This window comes from Euprymna scolopes, chromosome 36 (assembly GCF_053919585.1).
Source record: "Euprymna scolopes isolate OS-2025 chromosome 36, ASM5391958v1, whole genome shotgun sequence".
In the NCBI taxonomy this organism is placed as follows: Eukaryota; Metazoa; Mollusca; class Cephalopoda; order Sepiida; family Sepiolidae; genus Euprymna; species Euprymna scolopes.
The window spans coordinates 54545267-54567389 of NC_136517.1; the positions used below are offsets into that span (position 1 = coordinate 54545267).

Genomic DNA, 22123 nt, shown 5'->3' on the forward strand with positions numbered 1-22123 from the left:
GGGGCAAATAAACCCAACCAAAGTGCCCCTTTTACCTTTTTTTTCCGGGAGCTGGTTTAACCCTACTTTAAAAATGGCCTCGTGTCACATTTTGCTTTGGTGGGAAAGAAAATAAATACTAATAAAACACTGTCCCACACTCAAAGTTGACGTCATTAACTTGTCAAAAATGGACACCTGCCAAGTCGCACATTTTTTTTCACACTTAATTATTTTCCAACTGCGCGTCAAGGCTTCGTTTTTTTTAAAACAACCAATGATTTTTGTTTTCATTTACCCCAAAACACACATCTACAAACACCCGGGCAACGCCGGGTACCCCCACCTCACCTCCTGCTAATCTATAAATATAAAAGCGAAAAGGTTTGTGTGTGTGTTTTCGTGTATGTCCAAGAAAGGCTTCTTTCCGAGAACCGATCAGTTGGCTCACAACTTCTTAAAACTTTTTATATCGCGCCTAAATGATAACATCTACGAATTAACAACCGGAGTCGCCTGTCTATTTAATTTGCTCAACTTTCAAAAGAACAATACTCAACAATTTTCGATCGCCGCACGTGCATTAAGCTTTTTCGTATAATAATAAAAGCGAAACGGAGCTTAAGACATCGTTCCCAGTGCGATCGCCGGGAACATCCAAAAGTAATCAGCTTTGATCAATGTGGAGTTTCTCCTTATATCAGACAATTGCTATTCAATTTGGACAAGCCCCTTGTTATAGGGAGCTGCCCCCCCCCTGGGGAAACAAAAAAAAAATTATATATATATATATATATATATATATATAAATAAAAAAAGCATTTCCGCAGTAAATAAAACTGCCCCGCAGTCAAAGTTGACCTCATTAAGTCATTAAAACGGGCACCTGCCAATTCTAAATACTTAAATAAATTCAAACGTGTTTCCATTAGTATTTCGTGGTGCCCCAGTGGTTAACGTCGCACATTTTTTTTTTTTCACACTTTAATTTCCAACTTTGCCTCAAGGGTTCAGGTTTGATCCTTTATACTTACCTACCCAAACTTTTTATTTTAACCCCCCCCCCCACCTAGACAAACACCCGGGTGACCACACACACCTCTAAATACCCGGGCACGCCGGGTAAGTCTATACATATAAAAGTGAAAATGTGTGTGTGTGTATGTTCGCTTTTTGTGTGTCTGCAAAAGGCTTTTTTCATCGGCCTTCTCGCTCCTTAAAACTTTTTATATCGCGTCTAAATCATAACGACTTAACAATCGGGGTCGCGTGTGTATTTAATTTACCCAAATTTTACCAGCTCACTGCGTCTTCGAAAAGCGAATGCTCTAGCTTGCAGCGCAAAACTAGGTCAGACATCACACCACTTCCTCACACCTGTTTATTTCGCTTTATAACCCTTCACTAAACGTGCTTAACCGTTCCTCTCCCCTCGTGGTTAGGTGCCTGGCTTTTTTTCCCTTTCGTTTCCACATTCGCGCCAAGGCTTTGGGGTTCAATCCTACCTTCCTACTAAAACTTTTTTTTTCTTTTACACCCGGGCAAAGCTAGGTACCCAAGCCTCGCTAGTCTATAAATATAAAAGCGAAAATGTGTATGTTCACTTTTTGTGGCTTTTTTCGCTGGACTTCTCGGTCTGCTTATTCCTTAAAACTTTTTATATGCTGTCTAAATGATAATATCTAAGAGTTACGAACGAGGGTTGTGTGTGTATTTAATTTGCCCGACTTTCACGCGCTATTTTTTCCAGAATTTTAGATCGTGTGTATCTTTCGCTTTTCAATAAAAAAAAAAGCGAAACTTGATTCGAATTGCCACTTCCCGGTGGTCTCCAAAGTTGGGTAAAAACAAACGAGTTATTGACCTCATTAAAAACTGTCCCACCGAAAATGTTAACTGCTGAATAGCTATTGCTTACGTCGTCGTAACGCTTGCACAAAATGGTAACTCTACGACTTCCACTTGACGTCATTTAATGTGGGCACCTGTCAATTCTCTTAAATAAATTCAAACTTCTTTCAGTAACTCATTCTTGCTGGCCGATCCGTTAACGTGTCATGTTTTTTTCATATTTTATTTTCCAACTTCGCCTCAGGGCTTCAGGTTCGATTCTACCTAATTACGAAAACATTTTTCACTCACATTTTAGCAAGTCATTGTGTTTTCAATTGACTACGCTTAATTTCAACCTTCTAAACTTCTGGTCGGGTGATGAAGACATCAGTTTTTTTTTTAAAAACCTTTTTTCTCCTTTACAACATTTTTTTTTTAAACACCTCTGCCTAATGTTGTATTGACCCCCCCCCCCCAGCTACTACCATTTTTTTTTTTAAATATCCCCCCATCGGGATTCCTTACTACACCAACAGGCACTCCAGCTTCTCTTGATTCTTACTACACCACCTGGGCATCCCGCCAGTTTAATATATTAGACAAGAAAAAGAAAAAAATTTTAGGAAGAAGCCAACAATAATTTTTGCTCTGAACTTTATTGTACCAATGATAAGATAGACTCTTTAATCAGGACATGATGAAAATCAGAGGAACCAAACATTTCTTCAAACATTTGAACATTTTCTTTCTTTTTAAGGAAAAAAAAAAAAAACGAACACAAAAAGACAAACGAAAAGCCTTCACACTCGAAGCTTTCGCCTGCTGACATTTTGTACATGTGTATACTTATCATTTGCTCCGTGTTTAGAGCATCAGAAGTTTGCAATCATTTTCTAAAGTAACCAAGTGCTTGTTTACATTAGTACTCTTTTAAACCAATGCACTTCAGGTGAAAACATTAGGTATTTTCGTATCATGGTGAAATTAGTATAAATTCCAAAAAATGATCCAGTAGAAAAATAATTACAAGTAAAAATAGAATTTCTTTTTTTTTTTTTTTTTTTAAATATGGAGCGGTTGTGCGACTAATCCAGTATTACAAACAAGGCAGATAACCTTTAACTTAATGCAATATCTGGAAATGACTTAATGCGATATCCGGAAATGTAATTGTGGCTAATTTACTTTTATTTCAAATACTTGTAGCACATCACTTGCTGGATCAGTTTTTGGAATTTATATTAATTTTGCCATGATACGTAGTGCGTAATGTTTTCACTCGAAATGCGTTTGGTTTAAAAGATTACCAATGTAAACAAGCGCTAGCAATTGGTTATATTTTATGTTTATTATACATACAACAAAGTCGATCATTTTTCTTTTCACTCAGACTTGAATAAGTTTACAAAATGACATGATTCAAAACAAAAAATGGAAAATATTACAACCCTTTGATACGTTTTTTTTTGTTTTTTTTTTAACTCTCTGCAAAAATATTTTTTTTTCAGACGTAATTCAGAATAAGAACATTGTCATCACAATTAAAAAGAAAATGGTGGTTCAATAAAAATCCAGTTTTTTTTAATTCTTCTAAACAAATTTGGTGCGTGTCCATAATTCAACCCAATTAAAAAAAAAATCATGTCATATTCCAATCGTAGGTTGATTTTGATCTATTTCTAGAGAGGGTGTTAAGGAGAAAATAACCAATGATGAATTTTAAAGATGGCAAAGCAAGACATGCTTTCCTCATTTCTTCATAAAATTTGGTTTTCTTAGAAAAAATTTAAAAAAACAAAACAAAAAAAGCAATAAAAAAACTTGATCAATTTACGTGATTTTTGGAATATGACATTTTCATTTTGTGACAGATACAAAAATTTTTTTTTTCTGTATTTGTTTTTTTGTTTTTTTTTTAATTAGGTTGAATTCTGGACAAGCACCACAATTTTTCCTAATTATACAAGGCCATATTTTGAGCCAAGTAAAAAAAGGAGCACCAAGTTATTAATATTTTGAAAATGAAAACCAAGACATGAATTGAGGGTTTCTATACAAAACCAAAAAAAAATAAAAATTTCACTAAAAAATTTTTTTAATGAAAATATACAAAGAAAAAAGTTTTACAACAAAGCAAGGAAATAAATGTATCAGAAATAAAATGGACCTTTCTTGTAAGTAGTCATAAGAAAATAAAATACTATTTCAAAAACAATGGAATAAACAAAAAATATTTCAGAATTTTTTTTTTTAAAGCATTAGTATTTTTTTGGTATATGGCAGAAAGGATTAAAACAAGTTGGATTTATTTTAATTTCAGATATCTCCAAAGATATTTTTTATCCCTGGAATGCATGAAACACACAGGTGCTTCTTGTGTTCCAAATAATTCAGTTTAAGGGGTGGATACATCAACAGTTATAAAGTGTTAGAATTATTAACAATTAAAAAGAGCTTTTGTGTTTTTCATTTTATATTTATTTAAATGCACAATATTATTTAATGCATAATAATATTAAAGGTTTCATATTTTGGCTGGTTATGCATGAATTAAACTAAGGTAGGATTTATGTGCTTTGCAAACCTTATATTTAAAGAGTCATATATTTAACCTTTTACAATAGGAAATGCTTTGTGCTCATAAGCAAAAATGTAGATGTAACTGAAATTTTTTTTTACTTCATATAAATGTGTTTGCAAAAGTCCTCCAACGATTTATATATATATATATATATATAGTTTCATGAAGTCCGTTCCCTCAATTCCTATTTTTTCTTAATGTTGAATGAAGTTAATTAAATTTGTTTTTATCTGCAGAAAAAATTAATTTCTTTATAAAAATTAGCTTAGACAAACAAAAACAGATAATCTATTCAAAGCTTAAGAATTGCATTATATATATATATATATATATATATATATATCCTTCCTCCCCCAAATTTGTATACAGGAATTTACCCAAAATAATTTTTATATATTGGATAAATGATTCCAGCTAAAAAAAAAATATAGTGAAGATCTCAGGAATAGTTTAATAATTTGCTAGATTTAATTAATCTTTGTGTTTAGTAAAATGAAGTTTAATAAATGAAGCCTGTTACCAGAATGCATTGCGCACATTAAACAAAATGGACAACATTTTCCTATTTTTCATTTAAGATATCTGAAATCTGATATTTCAACGAATATAGAAAAAAAAAAAAAAATGTCCATTTTGTTCGAGTGTTTGCTTTGATTAGATAAAGGTGTAAAAAGTATTAGTCATCCATTCCTGTTGAAATCCTCTCAAGAAGTTATTAAAATTAAAAATAAAATCAGAAAACCAAAACTGCAGATTGTCTGAAAAAGGTAAATTCTTAATCTCCGTGCAACTTAATGTCTGAAAATCAAATCCTACAATAATTTGATTAAACTCTTTAAAACCCAATGGCATTTTCATGCAATATTAAAGTAACCCAAAACTAGGATCACTCAAATAAATCAACAATAAACTGATTTAATAAAAGCATATCTACTCAAATGCAAGTGTTCGCCTCACTTTTTGATTGAATTAACAAAACATGCATTTTTCTCTCTTTTTTTTTTTCCATTTGAAAAAAGAAAACTTGAAATACATTGGCCTTTAAGGATTAAAGTTTGTCTACAATAAGACTTTCAAAATAACATGAGGAACATTATTTTTTTTTGTTTTTATCTCATTGGGATTCATTTTTTACCTTCACCAGCCGTGTACGATTGAAGAAGTAACATAATGCATGTAGGGACATAAAGTATCTTCTGTTTTTGAGTGTGTGTGAGGGGAGGGGGATAAAAGTAACTTGTTAAAAATAATGAAATGTCAATGGTTAGAAAATAAATTTTAGCTCATTTTATATATATATATATATATATATATATATATATATAAATAAAAAAAGAGCAGTTTACTATCTGGGTTTCATCAAACTTAGATCAAAGATAATGACGAATCTAGTTTGATGTAATCCATGATAGTAAATTTCCACTTTGCATATTCTTTATTTTGCATTCTTTTAGTAATTTCTCATTCTAACTAGTTATTAATTACATATATAAATAATCTAGGTTAAAATATCCAAAAGTAAAAAAAAAAAAAAGTTGAATTTTCACAAGGTTGTTGATCGTGCTCAATTTAAAAGAGAAAGATTTTATTCAACTTACATATATAATTTAGGTAAACAAAGTTACAATAAGTTGCTACAATAAATCTATTGTTCCATTCTTAAAAGACATCATCAGGAAAGAATATACCTTGTTTCTTATTCAAGACCAGTTATTTTAAAAGAAAAATTAAATTTAATCAAAATTAAAACCGCGGTATATTGTCGCCTGATGATGTCTTAAGACTGCAACAATAGATTTATTGTAGCGACTTATACTAACTTTGTTTACCTAAATTGACTAAAATAATCTTTTAAATCGAACACTATCAACAACCTCATTGAAATTCAATCTTTTTTTTAATTTTTTACTTTTGGATATTTTTAAGAGAGAAAAAAAAAAAAATATATATATATATATATGAGACAGAAAACTAAACTAAAATGAGCAAAATCTAATCTACACATGATGCCTAAAAACTATCTAGAATAGTCTTAAAATTTTCATTTACAGCAAAGGTCTTCTTTTCTCTTCAATTATTTTGCATTTTTCATTAACAGAAAACGGTTGAGTGAGGAATGCCATAGTTATTACTTCTGTTATTATCAGTGTGTTTGTCAGTGTGTTTGTCAGGGATGGAGGAATCAGAATTACCACTTCAATGTACACTGTAATCTTTACATTTTCGTTCACTTGGGAGATTAAAAATTTACCCCCCCCCCTTTTTTTCTATATATAAAAAAGTCCAAAAAAAAAAAAAAACAACTAAAAGCTATGAGATTAATTATCAAATGTCGTGAATGAAATGAGAAGCTTTGTCGGTTCCATCTAACAACAGACAATTAGATGCTGATTTTTACGCATTGTCATCCGGTTAAGTTAAGAGTCCCGTCTGCAGAGTACTTGTCGGTGATTTTACTTCTTGTTTTTCTTGCTCTTTTGTTGGGGTGCAACGGTAGAGCTGGACTGGGAAGCTGGCTTCTTTGCAGCAGCGCCAGCATTCACTTTATTTTTATAAGCTTTCAGGACTTTTGCCCTTGTCGCGTCATCAAACACTTTATTGTACTTAGTGAAAGTAGCTCTTCTCGATTTCTCAAATATAAACCTGGAAAAGAAAATAAATTCAAAATGTTATTTTCATTGAAAAAAAAAAATAAATAAAAAAAAATAAATGCTCCCAATAAAAACCATAGATCTACAAAAAGTGTAATGATTATTCATCTCCTCTGCAGAAGGTTAACAACAAGGTCAGATGTGATTTGAAGGAGAAACGCATTCTGGTCAACCAAAAATGCCTTAGCAGTCCCATCGACATTCCCCAGTAGGGATGCCTTAGGCAATTAAAAATAAACTAAGCATTTTTCAAATAAAAAGTAAAGCCCAGGAAAGTGCACCTCGGACAGAATAGGACTTTACTTACGGCAGCAGATAACAAGAAAATCACTGTCAGACTGATGTCGGCAATGTATTGCCTCCTGATATCAATAATAAAATGTTTGGGCCTATATCATTGTATCTGCCATAGTTTAGTAAGAGGGAGAGCTCTTTTTTACTAAACACCATTTTTTCATTGTATATCTTGGTTAAAAGTTTTATTTCCGTAACAACCCATTGCATATTGTAAACAATATGGGTTTTCAAGGTTAGCCACAGTATGATTTCTTATGGTGATTGAAGATTGAAGGATGCATAGTATAAATGTGGTATTTTGGAGAGAGAAGAGTGAATGCAGAAACTAGCTAGATTAGAATAGTTAGCATTAATTCATGAGCCCTCCCTTTTATCCTCATCCAATCCTGAACAACATCAGGTCTCCCTACTAGTTTACCCCCCTCCCCCGGAAAAAAAAACTCAGTTTTCTTATTAAATTATATTTAAAAGTATCACTTGAATTGTCAAAATTCTTTTTTCATTTAACATTTAAAAATGAAAGAAATGGTTTTGCATACTTGTAATTCTCATAAAGATGTCTCATTACAGACACGTAGGACAATGTCTTCATAACATTCTTGGTCTTCTCTTGTAACTTTTCTGACATTTTTTCAAAGAGAGAATTATAATTCGGTGGCGGGACTTTGCCACACACTTCGCCAACAATTTCAGCCAAGCTTGCAAGGATTCGTTTATCTGTATAGTTCTGCATTAACTGAAAGAAAAAAAAAAAAAAGAGCAAAAATATATTAAAAGAAAAAAAGCAAAAAGAAAAAGAAAAAAAGAAAAAAGAAAAAAAGCAAAAAGAAAAAGAAAAAAAGAAAAAATAAATAAGAAAAGCAAAAATAATAAAAAAGCAAAATGAAATAAAAAAGAAAAAATATATAGCCTTGAGTTTGCTTGGTATGAAGATACTATGCGAAATAATAAAAAGCACTATTTGCCCACAAAGATGAGTATGAAATCTTATCAGAAAGACAGCTGTCTAACATGTATAGATATTCGTATAATTACAAGTGCTGAACTTAGTCAGCTAAAATGGTTTTATGTGAGTAGCCACTGGCAGAAAAAAACTGAAATCACAATGAATTTCTTGTGCTTGTTAAGCTATAGAAGACAGATCTATTTTTAAAAAAATATTTTGTTTTAAGCAAAAACAATATTGAGTACTTAATTGTCATGCCTAAAAATAGTAAATAAAAATTACGAAAATCATTGAGTAGAAATTTACTTCTAGTTAAAAGTAATTTTACAGAAAATTGGGTAAACTTGCATTTTCCTTAGATGTTATAAAATAGGCAGTAGGCGACTAAAAGCAGGGGACATAACTCCAAAAAGACTATTTTTAGATTGTGTCATGGCTGCAATATTTGTTGTCTATAGCGATAGACTTTTTTTTTTTTTTTTTTTTTTTTTTTTTACTAAAAACAAAATAGCAATTGTTCTACTAGGTACCGGCAGCCAAAATTTGAAAATCGCCTATGGCTAAATTTGATCCTCTCATATAAAAATACACACAAATACAAGAAAAACAAAACAAAAATCATGAAGATATCTTGTTTAGTCTTCAAGTTATGATCATTTTCATATTTGCAAACGTAGCATGAACATGTTTATATTACGACATGACAAATTTGAAAGCAACTGACAAAAAAAGTAACCGGTAAAAACGTCACAAAAGATGCTTTCATCACTCTTAGTATTAGAAGACAATAGGAAATAAAAGTATAATCATATCTATTTCAATTTCAGCCTTCATCTTTGAGATGTGAAAAGTGAACATTGCAATATTTATAATCGCAAAATCGCACTGGTGGGCACTTTTTGAAGTACCAGCAAATAAAATTGAATTGAAGAAAATTAAATATGACCATGCAATATAATTCTATGCATAGTGGTTATTATGCCTATTTTTATTTCAAACAATTCCAGCTGCAAGTTTTTCATTATAAGTTGATAAAAATACTGATATCTTCAATTTCAATGGTGGAAATATAGTACTGAATGTTTTAAACATATACAAACTTCAAAATCACAAAAACTATTAAAGATACAGATGTGAAATTTTGCATTTAGTCTGTACTTTCGTACTTATGCACTTAGCGAACTGTGCTGAAATAACATTTAGAAAGCCACTCTTCTTAACATGGGGAGGAGAGGGTGTTTTGTAACGCTTCTGAACTTTCAACTAACAATTTAATATAAAAAGCTATCGTAAAACTTTAATTTAATTTGAAAATACTATTTAAAAATAGCACGGTTTCGCTAAGTGCATAACCACCATACTTTCATCTATGGACGACAATAGTTTTTTACGTTTATTCAAACTTTAATTTTATGCAGTCGCATGCCTTGAATTAAATCTCTACCATGCACCAAATCATTTTCAAATAAATACAAAATGCTAGAAACGTGCCGTTCAATTTGCTTCTTGTCTAGCATTTTTTACGCACGTTTGCCAAGTTTGTTTACTTTTAGGAAACTGGTTTAGAATGCCGAATAAACGAATATTTAGATACTCAAACGTTTTAAAATTAAATCACTAGTTTTATAAATGGTTTATTATAAATACTCCCTGTTTATTTCTCCCCTAAAATGATACAATATTAATTTAATTTTTGAAAATAATCCAAAATATCGCTTATTTGTTTACGTTAAAAAGCTGAACACATGCTAACTAAATGTTGCAAAAATACTTCTGAATATTTAAAATATTCAAACGTAATTTTTACAAATTAATGTACAGAAATGGTTTCTTATCGCTTACATTGAAATTGAAGCAGTATAGTTAACTATTTGGTGAAATACCGAAGTCGAACAACTTTCATTCATTGACTCGCACATTTTCACTGTGTTCACGGTTCATGCAATTTTGTCCAAAAGACTCCCGAGGTGTCAATTTTCTTTCGCCTTGTGCATTTTCGCGAATAAAGCTAGGTACAATTTCTTAGCACCATTTTAAAGGAAATTGAATAAACTTTAATTTAATATCACGTTTGCCATGGTTATTATGAATAGTTCATTCACTAGAAGCAAATTAAATCAGAAAAAATTTTTAAAAAGAATTTCCCATATTTTTTTTCTTTATATTTGTTGTAATTTTTATATGTAAATAAAGATCATTCTTTGCTTAATTTGATGCTATTTATAGTTTTTTTTATTGGTCGAATGGCAAAAATTCGCGAGAGTTTTAAATAAGAGGTATGATTTTCTTGATTTTTTAAAAATTAGCAGCTAGCGTTCCACGTCAAAATTTTATCACTTTTGTTGGTGCTATTAAAATAAATCAGTAAAATTGAATTTTTATTCAACAAATACAAAATAAACACCATATGAAAGAGAGAAATTTGCTCTTTCATGTAATATATATTTTATCCAAAAACAAATTCAAACAAATGAAATACAGGCTGGTGAACATAACCTAAAGTTTACCATTTTTTACGAATTCCACTCATTTTTCAGGCTGTTGCCGGTACCTAATTCTACTCAATGAATTTTCATAATTTTTTAATATATTACTATATGGCAATTGAATATAATATCGTTTTTGCTTAAAATGAGATACTTAAAAAAAAAAAAAAAAAAAAAAAATCGATTTGTCGACTTCAGCTTAACAAGCACCAAATTTCTAAACCGGGAAAGTCACAGCACCCTGTGTGTGTATCTGTGTACAAAAACTTGGATGATATGTTAGTAATCAATAATGAAACTGCTTTAAAATAATCTGAAAAATGTTTAATTAGTGAAATTTTAAAGACTGGCAAACTTACAAATCAATCAATAATCACAATGTGAGGGGAAGGAGATGAAATCAATCTTTGATAAAGCAGAAATCGTTTGAAGTTTTAGGCTTCATGGTAAAATTAGCATTTTTAGTTTGCAGAGAGAATTTATAAAAATAAACGGGGGGGGGGGGGGGGGGCAGTGGCCAAAATAAAAACCAGGAAAAGAAAAGGATAAATCAAGAGAAATAAAATCCAGTCAAATAGTGAGAGAAAAAAGATGAGGTATAAGTCTAGTGATTTAAAATGTAATCAGCTTTTTTTCCAATTATATAAGTAAATAAAAAATAACTGGGCCATTAACAGTTCTAGCAATTGAAGTAGAAATTTGCTTTTTCTGAAAAAAAAGAAAAGAAAAAAAGGAAAAGAAAAAAAAAAAGAAAAAAAGGAAAAAAAGAGAAAAAAGAAAAAAAGAGAAAAGAAAAAAAGAGAAAAGAAAAAAAGAGAATAGAAAAGAGAAAGAAAAAATAGAAAAAAGAGAAAAAAAGAAAAGAGAAAAAGAGAAAAAAGAGAAAAAGAGAAAAAAAGAAAAAAAGAAAGAGAAAAAAAAGAGAAAAATTCCGTTAAATAGTGGAGAATTCATATACTTGATATTTGTCTAATTATAAGTGCTGACCTGGGTCAATGGCTAACAGTTTTATAATAGCAATTACAATAAACAATCATACCTGGATATCAGCTACAGGGCCTTTATACAGCACAATTCCACACTGCTGATACAAATCATAAACAATGCTGGTATCGTACATAACCTGAAATTAAACAACATAAAACAAAATACATTTTAAACAGTTTTTTTTGTAAGGGTGAGGTGGGTGGGGGCACTGTTAACTACAGTATGGGTCAAGTGTTTGCTTTTAAGAAAATGCAAAATGTTAGGAATATAATTTTTTTCTTGTTTATTCAGCTTTAAAAAGTTAAATTATATTGTAATTGAAGCAACAACTTTTTCTTTTTTTTTTTTACATTTTCAGGTGGGACATCTTTTTCAATTCTTGTATTAAACATTTTTAATTTTAAAAGGATCATTGGGTACTGTAGTAATTAAATATTAAAAAAATAAATAAAATAATGGAGTTTCCTTAGTGTTGACACTTTGGCAACAAATATATGTACATAAAAAGAGTTGGGTATTTTTACAAAAATTGATGGTGAAAGTGGGGACGGGGAATACTCTTCTCACAGAATGGATAAATATTCATAACATCTTATTTTGATCGGGTACAAAAAATATTTTTGAAGTAAACTCACTTTTTGGCATTTGGTTTTTACAAGTAATTCCTTTAGAAGTTCCTTGGTAGTAGCTGGATCAAACACAAAGACGGTGCCGGGCATCGAGATGAGGACGTATGCAATCTTCATTTTCTGCTTTAAGATGTAAAGTCCAATAATTGCCTGTTGTCTCAGTGGATTCAACCGTTCATCCTTACCATTCTCAATAATGAAAACCCCTGGAAAAGAAAAATTGTAATAAGAACATAATTTAAAGACTGTAAATTTTACATGAATTTATTGTTCGACAAGCTATTCAAATAAGAAATATTAATATTTCATTAATCTGCAGAGTTTCAAAGAAATGCATTTTTCTCATCAGAGGAAAGATATTACAAATGAATATTATAGGGAAGCTATAAATTCACCGGTACGTTCTTGCATATATGACTAGTTTTCATATAATGCAGTTTCAATTTATACCAGCCCCAGCAAATTTCCAATAAGTTCACCACGTCAGGAACACTGGCTGGCCAGGCATAGTGATTCAAGACCACTTCCATTAGGAGTGCAAGACATTCATGGTTCCAACGACGAAGCTCGTAAAGATGAGAGCCTAGAATCAGTTCAATATCCTGCTTCACTATCCCAAGACAGGTTTTGTGTTATTCACCGGAACATTTCTTCCAGCATAGTGGTGGTGCTAGGTCGATAATTTCACAAATTAACTAACCTTGGTGTCGTTGCAAGGAGAAATTTGGGGAACGAATGGATCTTGCAGCAAGTGCAAATTATACTGTGAAAGATGCGTTCCTCTCCTCGGTCTGTTGTGGTGATGATGGACCCAAGATATTTTAACCAATCGGTCTCTTGCAGGGTTTCTATGTTAAGAACACCCAGTTTTTCATTTGGAAGAAGATCAGAATCATGCCAATTATTAAAGCACAAGATTGTATGTTGTCAATGGCTGATTTAATCTCAGTGAAACTTTCACCCAATATGGCACTATCATCAGCCGAGATCCAATATTTGCAGACCACAACTTCGTTACATCATGAAAGTTGGCCAGGGAATTCAACGTGATCCAATTGATGGTGTACTTAAAGAGCATAGGAAAAAGAGCGCATTGTCAGAAGCGAGTGTGAATATGAAAGAAGCACGACTCCTGACCATACACACACAGACTTTAGCACGGATGGAAAGATAGATTTTGATTACGTTAAGCAATTTTGGGGGCATACCAATTGCGCCTAAGAATGAATTGTTAAAAAAAATTATACAAAATGAGTATAAAACTTTTCTAGGCAGCCATTTGTAAAAAATAAGCTGATACAAGTCTGCAAAAATTGAGTATTAGTTTATTTTCTGGAAAAGATAAATTACTTTATAGTTAAGTAATTTTTTTAATTTCAAACATGTTGAAAATAATAAAACTTGGAAAAGGCATGAATTCCCTTATTTCCACAATTTGGACAATGTGACCTCCAACCTTTTCCAAGTGCATTTTCTTTAACTTTGAAATCTTTATGTGAAGCTCGGGGAATCTCTACAGAATTTCGGGTTTGTATTACTGTACACAGATTCGAAAAAGTTGTCAAAAAACAAATATATAACAAATAAATGTTATCAAAAGCAAGATAAGTTACTTTTCTACCAAACTGGATATATTTTTCGTGCTTTTATTCAATGTAACATGTTTATTCAGCTCGAAAACCATAGTGTTTACCGATGTATTGGAATATTCAAGATGGAGTCTGATTCTCTCTTTAACACGGTAAGTTTGGGAAAAGATGTTATAAATAAAAAAACGGATAAAATACTGTTAAAAACTCGCTCAATATATGTTACCGTGACATAGGTTGACATATATTCGGCGGGTTTTTAATAGTATTTTTATAGTTTTTTTATTTATAACACCTTTTTCCAAACTTACGGTGTTAAAGAGGGTGTGAGACGCCATCTTGAATTTTCGAATACATCGGTAAACACTGTATGTTTTTCGAGCTGAATAAATATGTTACATTGAATAAAAACACAAAAAATATATCCAGTTTGGCAGAAAAGTAACTTATCTTGCCTTTGATAACATTTATTTGTTATATATTTGTTTTTTGACAACTTTTTTGAATCTATGTGTACAGTAATACAAACCCAGAATTTCAAATTGGATTTTATTATGTGGTAGATTGTTCATGTTCTATCAGCCATGGACTAATGTCACAAAAGACAAAGGGGTTGATTAACAATCAGATATAAGTGACAGTCTTCAAGGTTAGGGTGGGGTGGGAGGATAAAAAAGTATGTATCTCTAGTGACTTGCTTCCTCACAAGAAGCAGTTAGACATAAAGTAAGTTTTTAATGTGAGGAAAATACATCTCAAAAAGGGCATTTCAAATTGGGACAACAAAAATTAAATTAGTTCAATCTAGGATTTCTTAGTCATTGACAGAGGACAGAAAAGATAAAATGTATTAGAACAAATACAAAACTTTGCTCCTAGCCAAAGAGAAATGTCTTATAAAAGTTAGTGAATGAAGGTACACCAGAAAATGCCCGGATGAATGTAGTCTGTACAAGTCGTAACAATAATCTTTCCCTCATCTTCTTCAGCCAACCTTAAACCAAAGATCACCAGTCAATAAATTGTAAAAAAATTTTACCATGCCAGAAAGCTTTCTACTCTAATAGTTTCTTCCCTCAAACAGCTAGACTTTGTAATTCCTTTCCCACTACTTGCTTCCCTGACTGTAGCGATATGCAGCAGTTTAAATGTAATGTAAACCAACATCTTGTTATCAGCCCCCTCATGTTCAAGTGGCGATATACGTTGCTTGAGGTGAATGTGAGTAAAATAAAAAAAAAAAATAAAAAATAAAAAATGTCCAAAAACATTTAAGACCTTTATACAGTTGTCATTTTTTTTACCAACGACCTGGGGATATAAAAGTTTACTAAAATATATTCATATTTGGATTCTTCAGATAACTGTTCTCATCTTGAGCATTATTTTCACATTTCAGTCGATGTAACCACCGATCTTCTTGAGGTATATCTTGTCAAACTTTGAAGCCTGCAATCTGCATGGAATTTCAAATGGAACCCTTTCGCCAAATCTCTACATCCAACACCTTTATATAATCCACAGGGTAGCATGCTCTCATTTTGTCAGCCATGGCTGGATAATAGCCCTAAGTAATTAGCAATTGTATTTTGAATCTTGCCCACACTGAGGATTGAACCTTTAATCTCCAGAAAACTAACTTATTTCTGAATTTTGCCAAGTACTTTTTCCATTTTAGCCACAGGTTGTGAAACACTTGAGATGAGAACAGTAATCCGAAGAATTCCAAATAATCAATCCTCATCTTAAATTCAGAAACATAAAATATATTTTTTTAAAAAAATGTCAAAAAATGATACAGACAAGTCGAACAGCAAGTTAGAAAAAGAAACAAAGTTGTCTCAACTCGAAAGCCACATAGGAAAAAAAAAATTTTAAAATGAGAAAAATATAAAAAAAACCTGAAAAATTTTTGGAGAGAGATTGGAAATCAGAACATTCCTTTATCTGTGATATAAAAAAGACAACCCCCCCCTCCCCCAAAAAAAGGAGAAATACAGATTCATCAAAATGTTTTGAAAGGAATAGGGTTTGAAATTCTGATTAAATTGGAAAGATAATGAAAGTTTAGAAAATTTGTAGAAAAATTGATCAAGTGATATGACGCAAGACAAGTATTGGTTAATGCTAAAAAACGGCTTATTTTTGACTCCCACTTTCTGTTTAACAGAAGTCATGCCAGTGTTATACCGAGCAAAGGTCCCCTCTGATAAATACTTATGTAATTCAAGTTTAATTTTAAAATAGTGTTTAGATTAAAATGCTTTTCTTCAGTATACACTGTCAAAACTTCCACTTTTGTTTAGCAAAAGTCAAAAAGAAACAATTTTATTTAACACAACTATTTTATATGCACAGAAGGGAGGATAATCAACAGAAAACAAGGACACACAGGGTTAAAGGGTACACAAAAGTACAGGTACCGTTCAATCGTTTTATGTGTGAAATGAATAAAAAATCAAATCAACATTTAATACAAAAACTGTTGCTTTTGTTTCATTGATTCAAAGGAAAATCATGAGATTTTGAAGCAGAATGTTCTATTTTCAGTTCTTTCTTCTTATAGTCCCTTTCTTCCTGACCTCGATTCGCGATACTGAGTATTTCCCTTCTTCACCCTCTTCCTGAAACGAACAACACAAAATCTCTTACCGACCGAAGCAAATGAAAAAATACTGCCCACACAAAAAAAATTTGACAAATTAATGTAAATGAGTACAAACCGGATTTCCTGTACCATCAAGCAGACAGTTTCATTTTTGCATTAGACATGATAGCGTTTGGCTCGTCATAAATTGTCTACAGATTTATAATTCCAGACAATTCAATGCTCATCATACAAGTCAACAAGCGTTTTAAGTGTGGTGTAACAAATTCCAAGAACGACTTACTTGGTGGAGTTATTTTTGGTAGATCCATTTTGATTTCTTTTTTAACAGTCTTTTTACTCTGCGCTTTTTGCGTGACAGTTCCCGTATTCTTTGATGAATCTACAATAGAAATTAAAAAAAATATATACAAACATTTTATTCAAATGAATAAAACAAAGTTGTATGCGTGTCAATGGAACGGGTTTTATGAGTTGCACAAATAAAATAAATATAAGCATATATTGCATATTATAAAAAATATTGGATGGATTTCATTGCTGATTAGTAAGAGAAAAAATTAAAGCATCTTAAAGTGGTTAGCTTCCAAAATTACAGACTAGTTTTGTCCGTTTTTCATAATGGTGACAGAACAAATTCATGTTAGATATGGGTTGGGGAACGCTGAAAGGTCTGCTGGTCGACAATCATTATCTTGATCGTTATTAATATTTGTAAAAATAGAATGTCAGAAAGAATGTTATAGTGAAATAAATTTTTTTTTATCAAGGCCCGAAGGCCACTCAATGAGATAGTATTGTAGTAATCATTAGTATTGGGGGTTTTGATAGAGTGTCTTAAGGGGGTGGTTTGTCAGGAGTTTGTTTATGTTGGACTTGAAGATGTCCAAGTTGTAGTCAGGTGGGAAACAGGTAAGCGGCAGAGAGTTCCACTGGCGTGCAGTTCTAAGAAAGAAGCTTTGCTCATGGAATCTACGTTTGGATTTAGGCACAGATAAAGAGTGGGGAAAATTGACAGTAGTTTCAGCCAGACGGGTGTTTCTCATGAAAGATTGGTGAGGGGGGATGAGGGATTGGAGCTCAGATGAACACCTGCCATGGAAATAGCGATAAAACAAAGACAGGCTTGCAAAGTCTCTTCTGTGGGAGAGAGGTTGCAGGGAAGAGAAAAGGGCATCCCCCACTAAACCACGAAGTCTATTTTGTACTCTGTCAAGGCAGGATAGGCTGTTTTTAGCAGCTCCTGCCCAGATGTGGCAGTAGTACTCCATCCTTGGACGTACTTGGCTTTTATACAGATAGAGAATTGCATCAGTAGGGAGATATCTTCTGGAGCGTTAGAAGGATCCCACCATTTTCCCAGCATCCCTGGCAACAGATTTGATGTACGTGTTCCATTTCAGATCAGGAGTAAAGGTCAAACCCAGAAGCTTGTCAAAACATGGAGCCTCTCCAAGACGAGAACCATCCATTTCAATTGATTTATTTACAGATAAAATTATTTATGTTAAAATGATTTAATAGAAAAGAATGTTAGAACACAAACAATCTCAGTCAGACGTAGAGGTCACATAAGATGACTTGGATCTTAGGAGATAGTTTGGAAACACGTATCAGTTAGTCAAGAGTTGGGAGTCACAGAGTTAGCAGACTCAGTCAGAGTCCAAGGAAAAAGACGGTTGTGGACAGCAATGGCTCTGAGTAAGGGGAAATATGAATAGTAAGAATCTAGGACCAACATTGCAGCTTTCGAATGGAGGAAATATTCGGTCAATTAAGCTGCTGTAAATATTACCAAGACTTAGAGTTGTACGAATCTGCGTTTGCAGCTTTTCCGAAGATGTCAAATCAAAATGGGAATAATGGACGAGATGTTCCCAATTGACCAGATGTTGAAACCCAAATACGTGTTATCCTTTGTGTTGTAAAGGTATTTATGTATATTCTTGTCCCACCATGAACTGTATTTAAATGTACATACACACACAAGAAACTTCAGACAATCACAACACTAGATGTTCATAGACAAACGCACATATATATTACAAGATGTATGTGTGTGTGTGTGTGTATATATGTATATGTTGTAACAGAAATGTGTAAGGAAAAATTCAAGATGGCGCCCGACTCTCTCTTTAACACGGTAAGTTCAGGAAAAGATGTTATAAATGTTGCAGCAATTCAATAATCTTTATACACCGGTTCTGCACGGAATCCAACAACGGTAAAATATCCTCACACGGCACAAGAAGCAACAGCCACACGATTCCCCAGCCAACTCAATCGTCGCTCTCCCAACGTCTTTTTCCTCACCCGCTTTTATCGTCGTTCTAGGCCGGCTAAATTTGCATATTCCGAGACATCATACTTTACCAAAGACGGCGGCCGCCATCTTGGTCTTTCTTTTCTATTTTTGGTCGGTAACGCTGAGCTGGTCTCGAGGTAAGTCTTTTCCCCTCATCCGTCTCTCCCACGTACCCACACAACACGCAAACACGCGGGCGCTTATCTCCTGGATGCACGTTACATATGTATAAAATAAAAATACCAGCAATGGTTGACGTTATGTTGTTTTGAATAAAGAAGAAAAAAACGAATTAATTTATGAAATAATCAATGTTTCATCCCTATTGCAGAGGACATCTTCAGGATATTAAAAAGAAAAATGTATAAAAAGAAAATGATCATAGACCATACGAAAATGAAAAGAAAATAGTGTTAGAATCTTACTATATATATATTACACATACACACACACTGCTACATAACACATCCACCATACTAAATATTAATTTGGTTTCTGACTTTTGCTGATTATTTTGCAAATAAATATTAGTTTGCTTTCTGATAACCACTCTTTCAAGGTTTGTTTGTAGGTTGTGTTTTTTTTTGTTTTCTACAGGGTGGTAGTGCCAGCCAAACACGGTTAAGGGAAGACATATTTTACTTTGTAAAAAACAAAATGTTCATTAAAAATGAAAATAAAATATATTACAAATTAAAGATTAAAATCATCTGGAAAAAACAGAAAAATATTTGCCCTGTCACCGCTGTGAAAAGTAAAGCTGGTTGATAAAATTTGTCGGCCATTTTAGGATCTAATCGCTTTAATATGTAAATTGGTGAGAGATTTAAATAGATAATGAAAATCCGTACATAGTTATGATTTATTTATATAAAACTAGAACCCCACCGATTTATCACGTCAGTATTTGTTACATCCTCCGATTAAATGACAAAAAAAAGTTGGAAGCATAAAGAGATTTAAATACCAAACAGGATGTCTACATTCCTTTATCTAGCAACATTAGAAGATTCATATTTAACTTGAGGGACCTGTGAAAATTCCACACATTCATATGTAATATATTGATGTTCAGCCTAAATGGAGATGCTCTGATATTATTGTAGTGGCATAATCGTGTTCATACACTGGTTCTCGTCAGATCACCAAAGTTAAGCAACATTGAGCCTGGTTAGTGACCATTTGAGAATTCTAGGCACTGTATGTGCTCTCCGCTCATCTCAGCATTTGTTTCCTGTCGTCCTGTAAATACATTCACTTGCCACTGATATTTAACAATGTCGACTCGGGATAGGTGTGGTTGGAGATTACGCACCTCCTGCTACAAAAATTTCACACGCAGGCACCCCTTCGTGGGTACCCATAGTCTGTCAAAGACTGAAGAAGCTCCCCGCCCCCTTTTTTGTTTTAAATTAAGAGTGCAAAAGTATTTATCTAAACTAACAGGAACACCCAGCACAGCCCGGTCGTAGAGTACACTTAAATATGATATTGTAATTCTTGCAGATTCCGTATGTATCATTATAGAGTTAATGTTCAATTGATTTTTACATATTATAAAGTTGTGATTTCAAAAATAAAAAAAATATATCCATATGACTTGAGTGCATCAGCTTGAACCGAAACCAAGACTTATGAAAAAAATACATGTATATATAACTTGAGTTCCTTCAGGTGTAATCGAAACCTAAACCAAAACTTCTTTGCTAAAATTATTCATTACAAGAAATGGAAGTCCAAGAAAATTAAACGACAGTCACTCGGATGTAAGCGTGACACACAATAAATAACACACACACTATCCTATTAATAGATTATAGCGTGACACCACATGTCCCTCGCTTGACAACTCGCTGACCCCAACGTTGTGTGCATAGACTTGTTCTTTTGTCTTCTTTTGTTCCAGTTCTGGCTGTGTCGCCATCATTGCGGTTGCCAAGACCCACACAGATTTGCAAGCATAAAAAAATAAAACAAACATAACTCCAAGAAAAACACAGACTCCAATGCTTTCTATACATATTTGTTGGAATCTGGGTGCGTATGTGACCCCCCCCCCCCACACACACACCGCCAACCCTTTAAGTGCTAAAATTCCTATCTAGGCTAGGTTTATCAGTCGGCTGGTCAATTCATTTCTCCATCTACTCCAAGCCACAAGCTGTCTTTAACTGTGTTTAAACTGCAACTACCATCAAGCGTCCAACTATCGCCAATCGTTGCCAAAATTTACTCCCAAATATCATCAATCAGATACTGTCGTAAAAACATTGTAACACCTCCTGTCAATCCTAAAGTGCCCACAAACCAAATCTTAATATATCTATATCCATTGTTCAGTCCTTTTATTAATTTGCTTGCTACACCTTGACCAACAATCCCATGTCAATCTTGCCTACTCCAATGACCAACCTCATCTATTGTCCTTTCACCAACCCTTTTTCCTATTTCTTTTGTTATATTTCTTTTTTCTTTTACTTCACAACATTTGGGGGTAGGCGACACTTATAGTATCACAATAGAATGAATGACATCAGCAATTTATATATATATATATATATATATATATATATATATATATATATATAAATTATCATTTCCAAAACAAAACACATTGTTGACTTTATTATAGAATAGATTTCTTTCAATATTCATTTCAGGCAGTAGGGTAAGCAAGGTGATTGTCTGATCTGTTAGTTTCTTTCTCATTTCTCAAAACGAAAATGGTTTCGTCTAGGAGCTAAAGAAAGGCATGCTGCCGAAATAAAAGTAGACACACACATAATTCTTTCTTACGATATGTGCATTTTCATAAATAAAACTTTAATATGCTGATAAGGAGAATTTGTTATCTACTGGAAATTTGATAAAATGTAATTCCATAATGAATAAAGCTGGAATTGCACAAACGTCCATACATAGAAAAGACATTTTTCCAAAATTTGATTTAAAAATGTATCATGTCATCCAGGATGAATATATATTTTGGCAAAAAAAAAAATCAAGCTCCTTTAGTAAAAGTCATTCATTTTCTTGATAATTCTATTTGATTTTTATCAATTTAAACGAGCAGTTAAACTCCAACTCGGGCACTTTTTATGAGTTGTTCCAGACAGGCTCTGGGTATCACTGATGCTCATGGCTTTACTCAATTGAGGTTCAATCCTATGTTGCATCCAGCCACATGGGAAAGATGGTGGATAGAAACAATCAAGACAGAATACAAACCATA

The 22123-nt window shown here is 32.5% G+C and overlaps 1 protein-coding gene across 4 annotated transcripts in view; it reads right to left on the bottom strand.

The window, feature by feature from the left end:
• Positions 1–6477: 6477 nt before the first annotated feature.
• LOC145260499 (uncharacterized) overlaps positions 6478–22123 on the bottom strand; it is a 139936-nt gene continuing 124290 nt past the window's right edge. For all 4 annotated transcript variants that reach the window (XM_080118611.1, XM_080118612.1, XM_080118613.1 and 1 more), the window contains 5 exons: positions 16870–16968; positions 12396–12595; positions 11813–11896; positions 7881–8077; positions 6478–7036 (listed from right to left, as the gene is read on the bottom strand). In XM_080118611.1, the coding sequence (XP_079974737.1) occupies positions 6847–7036; positions 7881–8077; positions 11813–11896; positions 12396–12595; positions 16870–16968 (770 nt within the window). In that variant the 3' untranslated portion in view covers positions 6478–6846. The remainder of the gene's footprint in view (positions 7037–7880; positions 8078–11812; positions 11897–12395; positions 12596–16869; positions 16969–22123) is intronic.